Raw genomic sequence first — 15,794 nt, 5'->3', positions numbered from 1 at the left:
GGTTGGTGGTTCGAGCCCACTCAGGGACGGCTGCGGGCAGGATGCCTGCTTTGCAAGGGGGTTGGACTAGATGACCCTTGGGATCACTTCCCACTCTACGATTCCCCTCCTCCCACCAGGGAAAACCAAACAAACTGTGCCCATCCTCCTTGCTACTCTGGAGATGATGCTACTCATCTGGAGATGATGGATGGTGGCTAACAGATTGAGGTTGAATCCTGACAAGACAGAAGTACTGTTTTTGGGGGGACAGGAGACGGGCGGGTGTAGAGGACTCCCTGGTCCTGAATGGGGTAACTGTGCCCCTGAAGGACCAGGTGCGCAGCCTGGGAGTCATTTTGGACTCACAGCTGTCCATGGAGGTGCAGGTCAATTCTGTGTCCAGGACAGCTGTTTATCAGCTCCATCTGGTACGCAGGCTGAGACCCTACCTGCCCGCAGACTGTCTCGCCAGAGTGGTGCATGCTCTAGTTATCTCTCGCTTGGACTACTGCAATGCGCTCTACATGGGGCTACCTTTGAAGGTGACCCAGAAACTATAACTAATCCAGAATGCGGCAGCTAAACTGGTGACTGGGAGCAGCCGCCGAGACCATATAACACCGGTCTTGAAAGACCTACACTGGCTCCCAGTATGTTTCCGAGAACAATTCAAATTGTTGGTGCTGACCTGTAAAGCCCTAAACGGTCTCAGTCCAGTATACCTGAAGGAGCGTCTCCACCTCCATTGTTCTGCCCGGACACTGAGGTCCAGCACCAAGGGCCTTCTGGCAGTTCCCTCACTGTGAGAAGTGAGGTTACAAGGAACCAGGTAGAGGGCCTTCTCGGTAGTGGCACCCGCCCTGTGGAACGCCCTCATACCAGGTGTCAAAGAGAAAAATAATTACCAAACTTTTAGAAGACACCTGAAGGCAGCCCTGTTTAGGGAAGCTTTTAATGTTTAATGGGTTATTGTATTTTAGTGTTTAGTTGGAAGCCGCCCAGAGTGGCTGGGGAAACCCAGCCAGGTGGGCGGGGTATAAATATTATTATTATTACTCGAGTTTGACCGACTTCCTCCCACGTTATTACCTCCCCCCGAGCTGTCCTCAATAGGAAAGCGCGCGCACCCTCAGCAAAGCATATTTAACCCCTCACATCCCCCCCATCCCTATTAAAGGCAGCCCCCTCCATCAGGGCTTCCTTGACGACTCCCCCCACCCAACGCCGCCCTGACGTCAATACGTCGTCGGCCCGACGCCCGCAGCTCCCCTCCCAACGGCCACCGGCCGAGTTCCCTCACCCATCTTGGCGGCCGGTTGGAGAGGGGGCGGGGGAAGCGCCTCTGGGGATGTGGGCGCCGTCAGCCGGTCGCCCCCCGCCGCCCGCTCCTCTTTCGCTCCGTCTTTCCCCTCCGCGCCGCTTCCTTCCTTTTCCTCCCCTCACAGCAGGCGCCTCCGCCTCCGCCTCCGCCGCCTCATTCCAAGGCTTGGGCCTCAGGTGCCCACTTCGGCCAAGTCCTTCCGAAGGCCGCGGGCGGACGGGCAGGCAAGGCAGCGGCTCCTCCTCCTCCCGCGCCCGCCTTCCGTCGGTCTGTTCGACTTCTTCCTTCGGCGACGCAAAGACTCCCCTCTCGGCGCGGAGGTTCTGAGGCAAAGCCTCGTAACCGCTCGCGCATGCGCGCTGCCTTGGCTTGAAACACACGCGCGCGCACTCACAAAACCGCCCACCCCCAAAACGGTTTTTCTTCCCCCGTCCCTCAGAGAAGGCAGGAAGCGCGCGTGCGCATTGGCGGAGTAAGGCGGAGCCTCAGCCGCAACTGTCAATTGTAACGAGAGAAGCGGGTAATAAGAGGAAGATCTTGGCCAATCAGGCTATTTCCTTTGCGCCCCACCCACCTCCTCTTTCACCCTCCCAAACGCACGTGGGCAGTCTGGTCCCAAGTCTCGAAAGGGGCATTTATCCTCGTGAACAACTACAAGATCAGCCTAGCCAGGATTTTTGTTGGGGGTGAGGAGGGCAGGACTTGGCTGGAGGGGACAGGGCTTTTGTTGGGGGAGGGCAGAACCGATGTGATTGGTCAGTTAGTTAAGTACTTATATCGTTTTACTTGATCTAGGGGGGCAGCTGCCCCTCCTCCCCGCTACGCCAGTGAAGATCAGTACATATTTGAAGGTGCAGCTCCCGTCACCACCAATAAAATTCATAGTGAGGCCTCCACACCCTATACAAATGCAACCAGTTTGTTAAGTTTGGTTTGAGAGTTGTTTTGGGTTGCCTTGGGCAAGACCCAGCGACTAACAATTATTATTAATCTATCTGATAGAACTAGTTACCTTGCAATCCTAACCACACCAACTCAGCGTCAGCCCTATTGAATTCAGTAAGGCTTATTCCTAAATAGGTAAACTCCTATTATACATTTATTCAAAAGCATTTAGCTTTTATAAGACTCTTGTAGAACAGGTTGTTATTTTAAGATCCAGCAGTTAACTGATAGCATTTATGGAATGTTTTCATGTTACCAACTTTGTCATCTTTTCAGTGACAGCAAAGCCTTTATTCTCCAGATGATTTGCTCACTCTCATGCTGGAAGCTGGTGGATATTTCATGCGTGTCTTTTTTATTATTACAATTTTTTACTCTGTTTTTGTATTGTTTTAATGAACTTTCCATTTCATATTGTGTCTTTGCCTTTTAAGGTACTGTAAATTGCTGTAGGACTCCTTTTGGGTGTGCAAGACATGTAATAACTGTATACTACCTGAATGATAATAAACTTACTAGTACCTTTCTGGTGTGTTTTAAAAAGTTTTTAACAATGCCAAAGAGACCTTGTTTTCTAACCTCACACAAACATACTTATCCAATGATCCTGCTCCTTTCTACATCAGCATTTCAAATTGACTGGAAGTTCAGAATGGCTTCTACTGGGGGTCACACCATAAACAACCCTTAGGAGCCTCTTTCTTGTTTGGCAATGTGTCGTTGCAAGACAGGAACAGAAAATGCCGTTCCTGCACATTAGCATTTATTTGTAAGGCTAGATTTCTTTTCCAAAATAAAAGCTTCTGGCCAGTTTCATTCTGGCCACTTGTATGATGGATTATTTTATAAGTGGCACACTTTCATATTTCTGGAACCCCGGAAAAATACATTTTTAAGACTGTTCTCTTGTTAAGTGAATGTTTAACAAGATAAAAAGAACTGTCTGGGTTTTATTCATGCCTTCCCCCTTACATCACCATGCATTTTAGAAATGTTCCATTTTATTAAAACGTAAGAAAGGCAGAATACACACAAAAACTAGGAATGGAACGAACAAAAGTATACAGAGAAAGGAAGATCAGTATATTTAAAATTCCAGCATTCTACTTCAAACCTTTTAAAAAACTGTCTTATATTTTTACAGTGTTTAATATAATTCCAGAAAGCAGGTGTTCAAAGACCAAGATAAGTCCATCTCATTATAATTTCTCCATAAAAATCAACTGGGAATATTGCAACAAGTTAACTATTGTCCGCCACATAAGGTAAGTCTAGTTCAGTAACAACTTTCCCCAATAACATTGGGTAAGAATATATATATGTAACTCTCTATAGAGTGGGGTGGGAGAAAGAAAATAACACAAGTAGAGTCAGTGCTATTGCTTATTTGAAAAGAACAAAAGAAAGCAAAAATGAGTCTGGAACTTTATACAGTCATGCTACAAAGTTGACATCTTTCGGAAATCACACTGGGGAGTACAGTACATAAGCTAACATCTTACAGTTTAGTATTGATTAGTAAAAAAATTCAGCTCATATTCATATTCTGTACACTAAAAACATCTTTGTTCCTTTCAAAAAACAGTTACCACGAGTTCATACTCCATCACATAACCAATAACCCAGCCCCTCCCAGCACCACTCTGCTAGTGAATTACAGACCTGTTTCTTTACTGAGCACATCCTTAAGTCTCCCATGTGCCCATGTTTGAAGTGCCTTAGGACCAGTGCTATGCAGCCCATGGTCAAGTGCCTTTAACCAGTACTGTCCAACTCCTATTAACAGATTAAAATTAACATTTGGATTTAATCTAGTCCCTTGATTTCCATGGGACTAAAAAAAACTACCACCACAAGAATTTACTTTCTATGTACTAGCTAGTTAAGTTGGCTGAGGGAGGGAATAGGAGGAAAGATGAGAAAGTCAGGCATTTATTTCTCTCTCATACTTCATGTTTGTCTTCGGGCAAGAACAACCAGTACTGTTGAAACAAAGACATTTACACACCAGTTACCACATTTCCCCACTAATGTACTCAAGTACTATAAAACAAATAACCAATAGGTTTGTCACATTTCATTATGTACATCACTGGTGGTTAACATCTGAAAGTCTTCTCAACGCACCTCCCCTTTCCCAGTGCCTCATGTAACTGTGGAAAAATGGTTTGATACACCATTTGGGGGCTCCTCTCTGAATTCTGCAGGAGCCAGCTTGGCCAGCCTACAAGAGCTTCTGAGAAGGGGGTGGAAACAATCACAAATACATTCTTTTTTAATGTGTCAGAGAAGACCTACCATAAGCCTCAGTGTGCCTTGATATGGGAATAAGAGGCAACATCCCACCATAGCTATGTAAGAGAAGCTCATGTATTTCATAATGAATTACACATGTCTGGTCATAGTCATGTTCCAAGAAAAACAATGCCATCCCATATTAACATCATATACAAGTTAAAGCTTCACTCCAGAAAGTTTCTGCAAGAGCCAGCTGTATCCTGTCACTGCTCCTGAAACATCACGTTTTCCACACTACCTTAAGAAGGATTTTTGCATTTTTCTGGATAGTGCTAGGATAAAAGCTGCTCTTAGAAGGTGGGAAGCAACCGTACTCTTAGGGAAATGCTTGCTGCCTCTTGGAGTCGAGTAAGATCACCTGTGGCTGAAGTCCTTACATTTTTGTGAGGGGCAGGCAACACACACAGTGTAAAGCTAGGAACTGTACTTATCCAACTAGATGCTATGTTGGCATCAACACTGTATACAGTTTTATTTTAGAGGCCTTTGTCATATGGAGGAGAGAGAGAGAGAAACAAATCTAATAACCAGTGGTTCACAAAGTTAAAGCTTCGCTTCAGGAAAGTTTTGCAAGAGCCAGCTAGACTTTGTGACTGCTCCTGCTCCCTTATAGTTGAATAACATTTTAAATAGGAATAGACTTTTAGTTGCAGAAACCTTACAAGATTCGGCACTAGTATCAAGAGAAATTTGACTTGCCATGGGTGGGGGAAGGGGTAGAGAAGATATGTGTGAAAAATTACTTAACAGAAAGTTAACTTCACATCCCATTACTATAACTCTGAACAGTTTTTAGGCATCTGCAGCAGCAACATATTATTTCTGCTAGAGTGTCATTCTGCCAGTTGGTGTCATTACTCATTCAATACAAATACTCAACACAAATGGCTGACATATATACATAACTTTAATTGAAAGTAATAATAAATTCCCAGAGGGTCTGAAAGGCTCAGCATATCCCTGCATTTAAGTCACAGGGTGGGGGGTGGGGGTAGGGAAAGAGGGAGACGACAGCAACATTTACCCATCAATGCCAGTTCTGAGTCTTCCTAGAATGGCCAGTGGCACTTTCTAGATGGAGTTTTGTTCTTAAAAATTTATAGGAGAGCAAAGACCACCATCCAGTTCCATCTTTTTCCTCAGTGCCCAACTGTTTTTACACTCTCAAGATTTCCAGGCAGTTGTTGTAACAGATTGCTATCCAGTCCGGCTGAGTTGATGCCCACTGTACATTGTTGATTTCGCCTTCTGCTGTGTAGGCCAAGATTGGATCCTCAATGGCACGAGGCATTTGCTGGATATCCCAGATAAGTGCTTGATGGTCATCCGCTGACAAAGATGAAATGTAGAATCAGAGGTAAAAGAAACCACCTTTCACACAAATATTCAGTGGTCCATGTACTCAGGAATGAAATGGACACAAAACCACATAAACAAAAATTTAAAGAGTATAATTTGACTTTTATCTATTATTGGGTTTTGACTCCTGACAAGTTTTACATACATCATAGTTTCTCAAATGTGGGCCATCTGTTACCTAAAAAATTGTGTTACTTAATTATTGTAATGGACAGTAAGACTGAACTGCTAAGGGAAAGTAATCAAAAAGGGTTTTTTTTTAAATCCAAAAATTCTTACACCTTTCCTTATGGAAATGTTTCAAAACCTAGAAATTTGCTAATCTTTTTGCTGCATAAGGATTTATATTCATTAGTAGATTCAAAGCAAGAAGAGTCATATACGCCACTCCTTCCATATTTGAAAACATTTCCAACATATGGCTGGTACCCAATATGTTTTTAAAAAATAAATAAATGAAAGCAAGTGAATTAACTTTCTTCATAATATTTTTTCCCTACCACTTAGATTTTAGGGTTGCTTTAAAGCTCCCATAGCTTGAGGTAAGCCTGAGTATAATGGACTTTACTTTTCACAAAAATTATTCATAAAAAGTAGCCGTAATGGTCAAGACAAAGTATACTAACAAGATACTCCGAATTAGAGAAGAGCACAAATGCCAACCATTATGGGTGAACAGAGAAATAATAATAGTTAAACCAGCTATAGTAAACAAAGCAGTTTACTACTATTTTAAGTTCATACACATACTTTGAAGGGAACTTGAAACACCCATATGAAAAGAAGGGGTGACAAGAATCATTCATCCTTACCAGCTGTGCAGATATGGCAAGAAGAGTGTGGTGCCCAAGCAATGCCATTGACACATGCTCTGTGGTTGTTCAGTCTGGCAACAGGTGTACAAGGAACTCTGACATCTAAAATCACCACCTTAGTGGAGAAAACAAATACAAAGAATAGTGAAGTGAATTTTTATACTACCTCTGATGAAGCCACAAAGACTTTTTATAAATGATATTTCATTACCTACTATACTATCTTCAGAGCACAATACATATATGCTGTACCCCTATCTTGTCAAGTAAGTATACCATTTTCATTGCAAACCAATACAGTGTTTTTATACTCCTCTAATAGTGAAACATCTATCTATCTATCTATCTATCTATCTATCTATCTATCTATCTATCTATCAGTAGTGCCTGATGAGCCACGTGTTACAAAGGGGAACTGAGATCAATCAGCATTTTATTTATTGTTATGTCCAGTTCACATATTATAAATTTTTAAAAATTGAGAAACTAACACAAAAGCTATTTCCAATACAGACTCCTGTTTCTGAAGTACCTAATCAGGACACTATGCCCCATTAATTTAGCTGTCAGCCTGTCCACCCCACAAAAGAATTGTGTGGCCAAGAACAGGATATCTCATATTGACATGTCAACATGGGGGTTATTACTTCTTCTAGACTCAAGTTGTTCATGGTAGCTACCAGCACCTCAGTATGGCTTCTATCTCCTTTTTAACATAAGGACACATGCCTGACTGCTTTCCTCCATGCAACTGTGTGCCAAGGCTGCAAGGAATCCCAGAAACAAAAATGCCCCATTGCTTTATACAGGTATCCAGAAAAAGTGCCAATCAAGACCAAGAGTCTAAGTAGTGTTGAGTGTCAATACCACCCAGGTGCAATTCCAAGAAGTGTACTGGCCACCCTCACAGAACACTGGCTCACCTCCATGCCATCCATTGCCATTGTTGCAAGGTAATTAGGGTCCTGTTTATTCCAGCAAAGGCGAAGCAAAGGATGGTGTTGAGGATCCTCATATATAATTGTACTATGTTCCAGGTGCCGCAGATCAAACATTCTCACTGAGCCATCAGCACCAACAGAAGCAAACATGTCTCTCCCACCTCCTGCACGGCTGAATGCAATATCATAGACCTGCTCATAGACCAAAGGCAGAGAAAAATGACAAAATACAATGATATTGCCTCCAATACCAAGATTTTTGCTTCACACCGAACAAAGTTTTATCATGCAAACCCAGATGTACAGCAGCCATGTCATAGAAATCCCTAAAAGTAGATAAAAAAGAGCACACAACCAGAAGTTAGGTCACTGCCACCTCTCTTCCCGTGAAAGTGAGCTTTGCCTACTTCTTTTGCAAAATACTTAATTCTGTTGTATACATCCCCCTGAACCGCTGAATTACTTTGAGGGGAAAATATTAATTTGGTTCTGGAGAACTAACAGCATACACACAGACACAAATACACTCACTTGTCAGGTAAGCCATTATTCCCATTTTATAGGCCGGAACAAATTTTTACTAATTGCACAAGTCTGAAATCCCACAATGGAGAAACAAAGGGAAAAAGTGCACCATCACCTCTTTATCATGGGCAATCAACTGGGTCTTGACATGGCCTGACACCAAATTCACTCTTCCCAAGACCTGGCCAGTCTCCAAACCCCAGATAGTGCAAGTTGTGTCAATACTAGAGGTACCTGGGGTGGGGAGGAAAAACACCAATGTTAATAACTCTCCTTTGGTGCAATGAATAAACAGCAATACACAACACCTTATGCTATTCATAATGCTTGACCTAAAAGATGACTCGCCTTCTTCATTCTCCTTTTATACATAAAGCAAACGAACTGCATGTGCTTGATATAGTTAACATATTCCCTTTTAAGATACAGGTTTAATCTTCAGTTATTTTTCAAGTGTTAATTAGTTTTCTTGGTTTCAACGAATATTTCAATGGGGGAAAAGAGGGGGGGAAATGCCCCATCGTTGTGCCAGCTCTCTGACTGGTACAGTAAAGTGGCCTGGATTGGGCTCACTGCTGTTACGTGCCAGCAGCAGGGCCAGCTTGAGATCCAGTGTTACCTGTGCGTAGACCCCACCCAGGGAGTTCCCTGTAGTGGAAATACTGCCAATGATAGCTTCCGCCAGCCATTTTGACAATGGCATATTGGAGCACTCCTTTGCAATGGTGTTCCTTTGCTAATAGAGGCTGCGGGTGCTGGAAAGGGTTGGGCCAGTGGGATGGGGGAGACACACAACCACTTGCCCCAAATCCCTTCCAGTACAGTGAATTGAGGGTTTTGATTGCTCTGCCCAACTCTTTATGTAACTGGGAAGTGCATTTATTAAAGTTACTAATTATACTGCCCAATAACTGAAATTCCCTGTGTGGCTTACTATAAAGGTTAAGCCCATAAAACAGTACAATATGAATAAAATCACCATGGGATAACAGCTGTGTAAAAGATCCAAAGAATGCTAGAATACTTTCTAAAAATTCTGGGAGAATAATTTTTTAAGGGTCTTCGCCTGGTGGTGAAGACACCACTGAACAGGTACTAAGCGAGGCTCTCTGGACAGGGAATTCGACAACTGGAGCAAAACCGCTGAAAAGGCTCTTTAGGGAAGTATGGGATAGCCATTAAATACAAGGTAGGCCAACACAGAAGCTTGTCTCTTGGACAACATAGTTCATCTATGACGCTGTACTGTTTTTGACACTTGATTGGGAGCCGCCCAGAGTGGCTGGGGAAACTCAGCCAGATGGGTGGGGTATAAATAATAAATTATTATTATTATTATCATCTAGAAAACCTAACACATGAATGCTTCTAGTCTTTTGGTTTATAAATGTACCATTAAAAGTGTAAGTGGGAGGCGGGTGGCGCTGTGGGTAAAACCTCAGCGCCTAGGACTTGCCGATCGCATGGTCAGCGGTTCGAATCCCCGCGGCAGGGTGCGCTCCTGCTGCTCAGTCCCAGCGCCTGCCAACCTAGCAATTCGAAAGCACCCCCGGGTGCAAGTAGATAAATAGGGACCGCTTACTAGCGGGAAGGTAAACGGCATTTCCGTGTGCCGGTTCGCTGGAGCAGCTTCGCCACGCTGGCCACGTGACCCGGAAGTGTCTGCGGACAGCGCTGGCTCCCGGCCTCTAGAGTGAAATGAGTGCACAACCCTAGAGTCTGTGAAGACTGGCCTGTACGGGCAGGGGTACCTTTACCTTTATTAAAAGTGTTAGATTGACAGCAAAGACAATAGCAAAGACAATTCCTGGCCAATTCAACTAATATTAAAACTTATCTGATGTAGACATTAACTCGACAACAGCCTTTCAAAAACTTTGGCATATACCGTAATCCTAATCTTTGTTAGATTAAAAACACTTACAGTGGTGCCCCGCAAGACGAATGCCTCGCAAGACGGAAAACCCGCAAGACGAAAGGGTTTTCCGTTTGCAGAGGCGCTTCACAGGACGAATTTCCCTATGGGCTTGCTTCGCAAGACGAAAAATGACGAAAAAATTGAAATTTTTTTTTTTTGCTCAAAACCCCTTATTTTGAATCGCTAAGCTGCTAAAAGCATTTTAGCAGCAAAACCGCTAATCCCCCACCCCTTAAAAAGCTGTTTTAGCCCTTAAATCGCCAATAGCGCTAATAGCGCTACTCCATCAATGGGCTTGCTTCGCAAGACGAAAAAACCGCAAGACGAAAAGACCCGCGAAACGGATTCTTTTCGTCTTGCGAGGCACCACTGTATATCAGGAGGGAATGCTTCTGTGGAAACCTTTATTTACCTTCAAGGCCCATATAAAAATGAGCTTCCTGAAAAGGAGATCCACCAACAGCCATTACCCAAACTAAATTCTGTCTGGCAATGCTATCCATTTTACTACCAAAGCTCTGCCAAATTAAGCAGTTCAGCCTTACCCAGCAGATAAGGATCCACTTCATTCCAGTCAAAGGATGTCAATGGAGCACAGAAATCAGAATTCTTGTTGTTGTTCAGCAAACACTCTAGCCTGGTCTCTGTTTCACCCACCTGCACAAAAATTACAAATATTGGTCATCATTCCAAATCTTCATAGTATTTCACTGCAGCAAAAGTGCAAGAGAAGAGACAGTGCAGCTAATCATTGTGATTTAAATAGGTTCTGCATTATGTTCAAATCATGGATTCTATTATTTTTGTTAAGACACGTGTAAATCAAATTAGGTTTGACCAAGACCCTACTTCTTGGCTACAGAACATTAAACCTAAAAGGGAAGCCTAGTTACTGTTTTGTTCTGAACTACAGTCAGCTCCCATTCCTTCTCAGTGTGATAAATACCATGGCTATATGCGGAAATTTTCATTGTTGGGACAATTTATAGCTCATGCAACACACTGGCAACGCAAGATCATATGGCATTGTTTTAAAGTTCTATATCTCATAAAACATGGCAAACAGAACAAGAACAATGTCAAACGTCATGTTTTCAAGGTCAAGGAAACCAAGAGATGTGCTATCATGATTGTCAGATTATAATTAAGTCAGCAGGAATAGAGGTTTCTTCCAACTCTGTAACTGTGTGATATGGAGCTTTATTTTTCATTTTAATTTTCCATACACAAGGAGTGGAAAGACTTTAAGCTTGTGGAATCTACTCTGGGTGTTGTTGTTTTTAGTAACAGCAAAGTTCACCAATGACAGGTAGGTGAAAAATTGTAGACAGGGGGCAGATATAAATTTAGAATTAAGCAATAGTCTGTCTTCAAGCATATTCCCATGAATTTGTTTGTAGTACCAGAAATGAGCTCAGTCTTTTCACATAAAATACTACAGTAAGGTTTCCCTTCTCAGTTTTCTTAATTCCAGCAGTCTAATTTAGGTCTGGGGTAGGATAGGGCAAAGTGAAGAGAGAAAGCCTCATGGGTTTTGCTATTTTTAAAACAACTGAGTCAGACACTTTTGCCAATCTACAGCAAATCACCCAGCAATTTACCACTAGATCCCAATTTATTTTCTGCCCATCGACATAACACATTAGAGTAGACTGCAGCTCCAGTTGTAGAACACTGAATTTAGAAGTTATTAATAAACATTTACGAATAGAATAAAACAGACCAAGTACTATGTTTGTCTACTACTTATAGCAGTTGGTCAGACTACTCACACAACATTCTCAGGGCCCACTGGTTATCCTAGCCCCAGGAAAACACCTTCTAAAAACAAGTCAACTTACTCTCCAGACACGCAAGTAGTCACCACTTGTTGCCAAAAGGTCTGGATATACCCCTTTGGTATCTGGGATCCACATGAGCTTGGTAGTAGGATATGGGTGATCAAAGGTATTCCGGCAAATGAACTCAGAGCTTTCCTCATCCAACCCAACAAGTTGGACCTATAAGCAAAAATATTTCAAGCAAGTTATCAACCAAACTATAACATTAAGCTCAGGGTAGAGAACTGATGGCCTCTAGAAGTTATTAGACTACAAGTCTCATCAGCTCTAGCCTGCATGGTCAAGGATGATGCAGAGTTGCAGTTCAGCAATATCTGGAGGGCCACAGATGCCCAACCCTTCATACTCTGCTACAATACCTCAAGAACCACCTCGCCCTGTATGAACCTACAGGGAACCTACAGTCATCATCTGAGGCCCTTCTTTGTGTGCCCCCTCCATGAGAGGCCAAAAGGATGGAAACATGAGAAAGGGCCTTTTCTGCAGTGGCTCCCCGCTTGTGGAATGCTTGTGGGGACACTCACCTGGCATATTCATTACCTATCTTTAGGTGTCAGACGAAAGCTTTCCTCTATAAGCAGACCTTTCGCCTTTAACTGTAAGAAGGGGGTGGGATGTTTTAAACATATTAATTCCCCCCTTGGTTTTAATGTATCTCTGTGGAAAGGGTTGTTGCTGTTTTTTTGGTCTGGTTTTTTTTTTTGGGGGGGGGAGTTGCTTTGAGTTGCCTTGGGCAAAATAAAGCCCGCCCCCATTTCAATAAACAGCAATAATTTGGGAGTGTCCATGCCTGCCTTAGGTTTTTTCTCCCAGAGGGCAAAAGTAAAATAGCCAACTACAGTGGTACCTTTGGATGCGAACAGGATCTGTTCCAGAGCACTGTTCACATCCTAAAGCGAATGCAACCCGTGCCTCTGTGTGTTGCGATTCGCTGCTTCCACACATGCACGTGACATCATTTTGAGCATCTGCGCATGCACGAGCAGCGAAACCCGGAAGTAACTTGTTCCGTTACTTCCAGGTCGCCGTGAAGCGCAACCCAAAAACGCTCAACCTGAAGTTACTTCAACCCGAGGTATGACTGTATTGAGATGCAGGTGGCCTAGCCTATTCTCTTCCCCGCCCCCAAATCCACCCACCTCCCCAAATGGTCAGAGTCCCTACACCAAGCCTTTCACAGTGGGTTAGAGTGCGGTGACGATGATGACACCAAGGTCTCAAAGCCTTTCACAGCTGGTTAGTGTGTGCACCGAGGCCGCAGGTTTGATCCCCCCCATGGGGCAGCTGCAAATTGCTGCAATGCAGGGGTGGGACTAGATGACCCTCATAGGGTCCCTTTCCAACTCTCCTATGAATTATATCTATGAACCTTGGAGTCCCTCGATGCTGCTGGGCTGCAACTTTCACCCTCTTTAGCCAGCATGGCCAGTAGCCAGGGATGGGGGGGGGGGCTGTAGCTCAAGAACACAGAACCCTAGAACAGGCATAGGCAAACTTGGCCATCCAGCTGTTTTGGGACTACAATTCCCATCACCCCTGACCACTGGTCCTGTTAGCTAGGGTTAATGGGAGTTGTAGTCTCAAAACATCTGGAGTGCCTGTTCTAGGGTTCTGTGCTCTTGAGCTACAGTTTTGAGACTACAATTCCCATCATCCCTGACCACTGGTCCTGTTAGCTAGGGACGATGGGAGTTGTAGTCTCAAAACATCTGGAGGGCCGAGTTTGCCTATGCCTAGAAGAGCAGAGTCGGAAGGGACCCTGAGGCCCAACTCCCCCCCCCAACCCCAATAACTTCGGGGACCCCAAGGCCGCCCTATACCTTCCTCGAAACGTCTGCAGGTGAAGCAGAAGGCGCGCAGGTGCTGCTCCGCCGCGCAACACCTTCGGGGGACAACCAAACCCCCTTTTGAGTTACCTCAGCCGGCGCTTGGCAACGGAGAGCGCGGCCATGCCTGCGAGGGAGGCCTGGCGCGGGCAACTGCCCCAGGCGGCTCTTGGCCTCTTCGCAAGCCTGCTGCGGAGCAGGGAAAGGCCGCCGGGGTCCGACTGAGGCGCGAAGGCCCGAGGCGGCCCCGAACCCCCCGACCACCCCCGGGCTGACGAGGCCTCTTCGGACCCCGCTCACCCGCCCACCTTGTTGTTGTATTCCTCCACGAAGCTGCCGAGCGCCAGCCTGAAGCGCTTGTCGGGCCTGACGCTCCAGTTCATGGCGTAGACGGTCCATGGCGCCTCGTACTTGTAGATCTCCTTGCGCTTCCCGTGCAGCGACATGGCGGGCGAGGCTCGCTCCGTCAGCCCCTCACGGCAACCAGCGACCTCCCCCCGCCGACCGTCGTTCTTCACCTCACACAAACGACTACGGCGAAGCCGCCCCCACCCCGCTCCTCCATCGGGGGTCGATTCAAACTCCGGGCTCTCGTTGGCTGCCCGCGACGCCACTCCGCCGGCTGCCCGCTCCTCATTGGCTTCCCGTAAGCGTCGTCTCGCTCAAACACCCTCCTCCCTTCCAAGGCCAGCAGCCCAATGAGATTTCTTTCCCCGCCCCGTACTGGCCACGATGAAAGATGGCCATTAGCGAGGAGAGGTGTCGCTCTTTTCCTAAGCCCGCCTCTCCGGCAAAAATTTCAGCCTGTGCGAGGGGACGGTTTAGCAGCAGCCAGATCGGGAGGAAAGCAGTAGACGTGGAAAATGTAGAGTCGCATCTCGGGCTTCTGGAATGAGAGCTTGCGGGTTCTTTCGGCCTCGTTTTTGTTTCCCCAGCTGCCCATATGAAGAAACGGAGGAAATGTAGAATCTAGGGGTTTTGCAAACCTGTGATTGAGCAGGAGGCTATCCGGCAAAAACAAAAAGTAGCCTCAAAGGTGGAAGTTCAGTGCTGTCTCTAAGTAATACCTCGTTTCTTGTGGAAAATTGATTTTTATTTGAGAATTCTCTTGGTTTTTAAATATCTTTTTTTTTAAAAAAAAAAAAGTGCTTTGCATATGTAAATACGAATGCAGCTCATTGTCCGCATACTGCAGTTTAGGCGGCTGTGACTGAGAAAAGAGTCTTAACAATAGCACTGCAATGTTGCAGCAGCCCTTGTCCCCACATTGCAAACTGAGGCTAGGAGTGATTTATGACAGCACTGAAATGCGGCCCACTATTAATTTTGCAAGTTAGAAGTAGGATCTGGGGCTGAGAAGTATAGTTCAGTAGTATTATTTAGTCTCTTGGTTGATTTTTTCTTTTTAATGTGAAATGCTGTTTAGGATAAGGTTACCAGATATTTTAAAATTAATCCAGGGACACTTTTCAACTTCAGTGGATTTTGTATGGGGACTGATTTGTAAATCCAGGGACTGTCCCCGGGAAACGGGGACATCTGATAACCTTAGTTTAGGAAGAGTATTGAATTGCAGCCTTTACCTTGCAAGGAGATTTCTCTCTATCTGCTTTCCCACCTATGGGATCTCTGCTTTCCACTTCTGAAAGAAATAGCTGTGAATCCATAAAATGGTCCATCTGGAAAATGTTAATCACCCCCTTTCCCAGCACTACTGCTATAAAACTTATAGCCCTTCCCCCCACTCTGATACTGTACCCCACCTCCAAACATGTTTTATCATGTTGTTTTATTGTGTTTTTAATATCCTATTGGGAGCTGCCCAGAGTGGCTGGGGAAACCCAGCCAGATGGGCGGAGTATACATTATAAACTATTATTAATATCATCATCATCATCATCATCACACAGCCATAGTTTGAGCCTTAATGGTTAACAGTGCTTTAAAATCCTGCAGGAAAAATTATAAAGCTTTCTGTTATAAACACCATTTCTGTTATAAACACCATTGACATCCTTTGACT

General features: G+C 44.6%; 2 protein-coding genes across 2 annotated transcripts in view; both read right to left on the bottom strand.

Moving 5' to 3' along the window:
- MAP3K3 (mitogen-activated protein kinase kinase kinase 3) overlaps positions 1-1,785 on the bottom strand; it is a 36,442-nt gene extending 34,657 nt beyond the window's left edge. The window contains exon 1 of the mRNA XM_083407719.1: positions 1,283-1,785. Coding sequence (XP_083263845.1) covers positions 1,283-1,286 — 4 coding nt within the window. The 5' untranslated portion in view covers positions 1,287-1,785. The remainder of the gene's footprint in view (positions 1-1,282) is intronic.
- Positions 1,786-3,231: 1,446 nt separating this feature from the next.
- DCAF7 (DDB1 and CUL4 associated factor 7) lies at positions 3,232-14,441 on the bottom strand. Its single transcript, XM_083407939.1, has 7 exons — positions 14,080-14,441; positions 11,946-12,104; positions 10,650-10,761; positions 8,302-8,420; positions 7,644-7,853; positions 6,718-6,835; positions 3,232-5,875 (listed from the first exon to the last, which is right to left on the bottom strand). The coding sequence occupies exons 1-7, from the start codon at positions 14,215-14,217 to the stop codon at positions 5,703-5,705; spliced, it is 1,029 nt and encodes a 342-aa protein (XP_083264065.1). The 5' UTR covers positions 14,218-14,441; the 3' UTR covers positions 3,232-5,702.
- Between the last annotated feature and the right edge of the window lie 1,353 nt (positions 14,442-15,794).

Source organism: Podarcis tiliguerta, assembly GCF_965153285.1.
Source record: "Podarcis tiliguerta genome assembly, chromosome: 13".
Taxonomy (NCBI): Eukaryota; Metazoa; Chordata; class Lepidosauria; order Squamata; family Lacertidae; genus Podarcis; species Podarcis tiliguerta.
The sequence above is the reverse complement of the archived record's forward strand: the minus strand, read 5'-3'. Positions and strand labels throughout refer to the sequence as shown.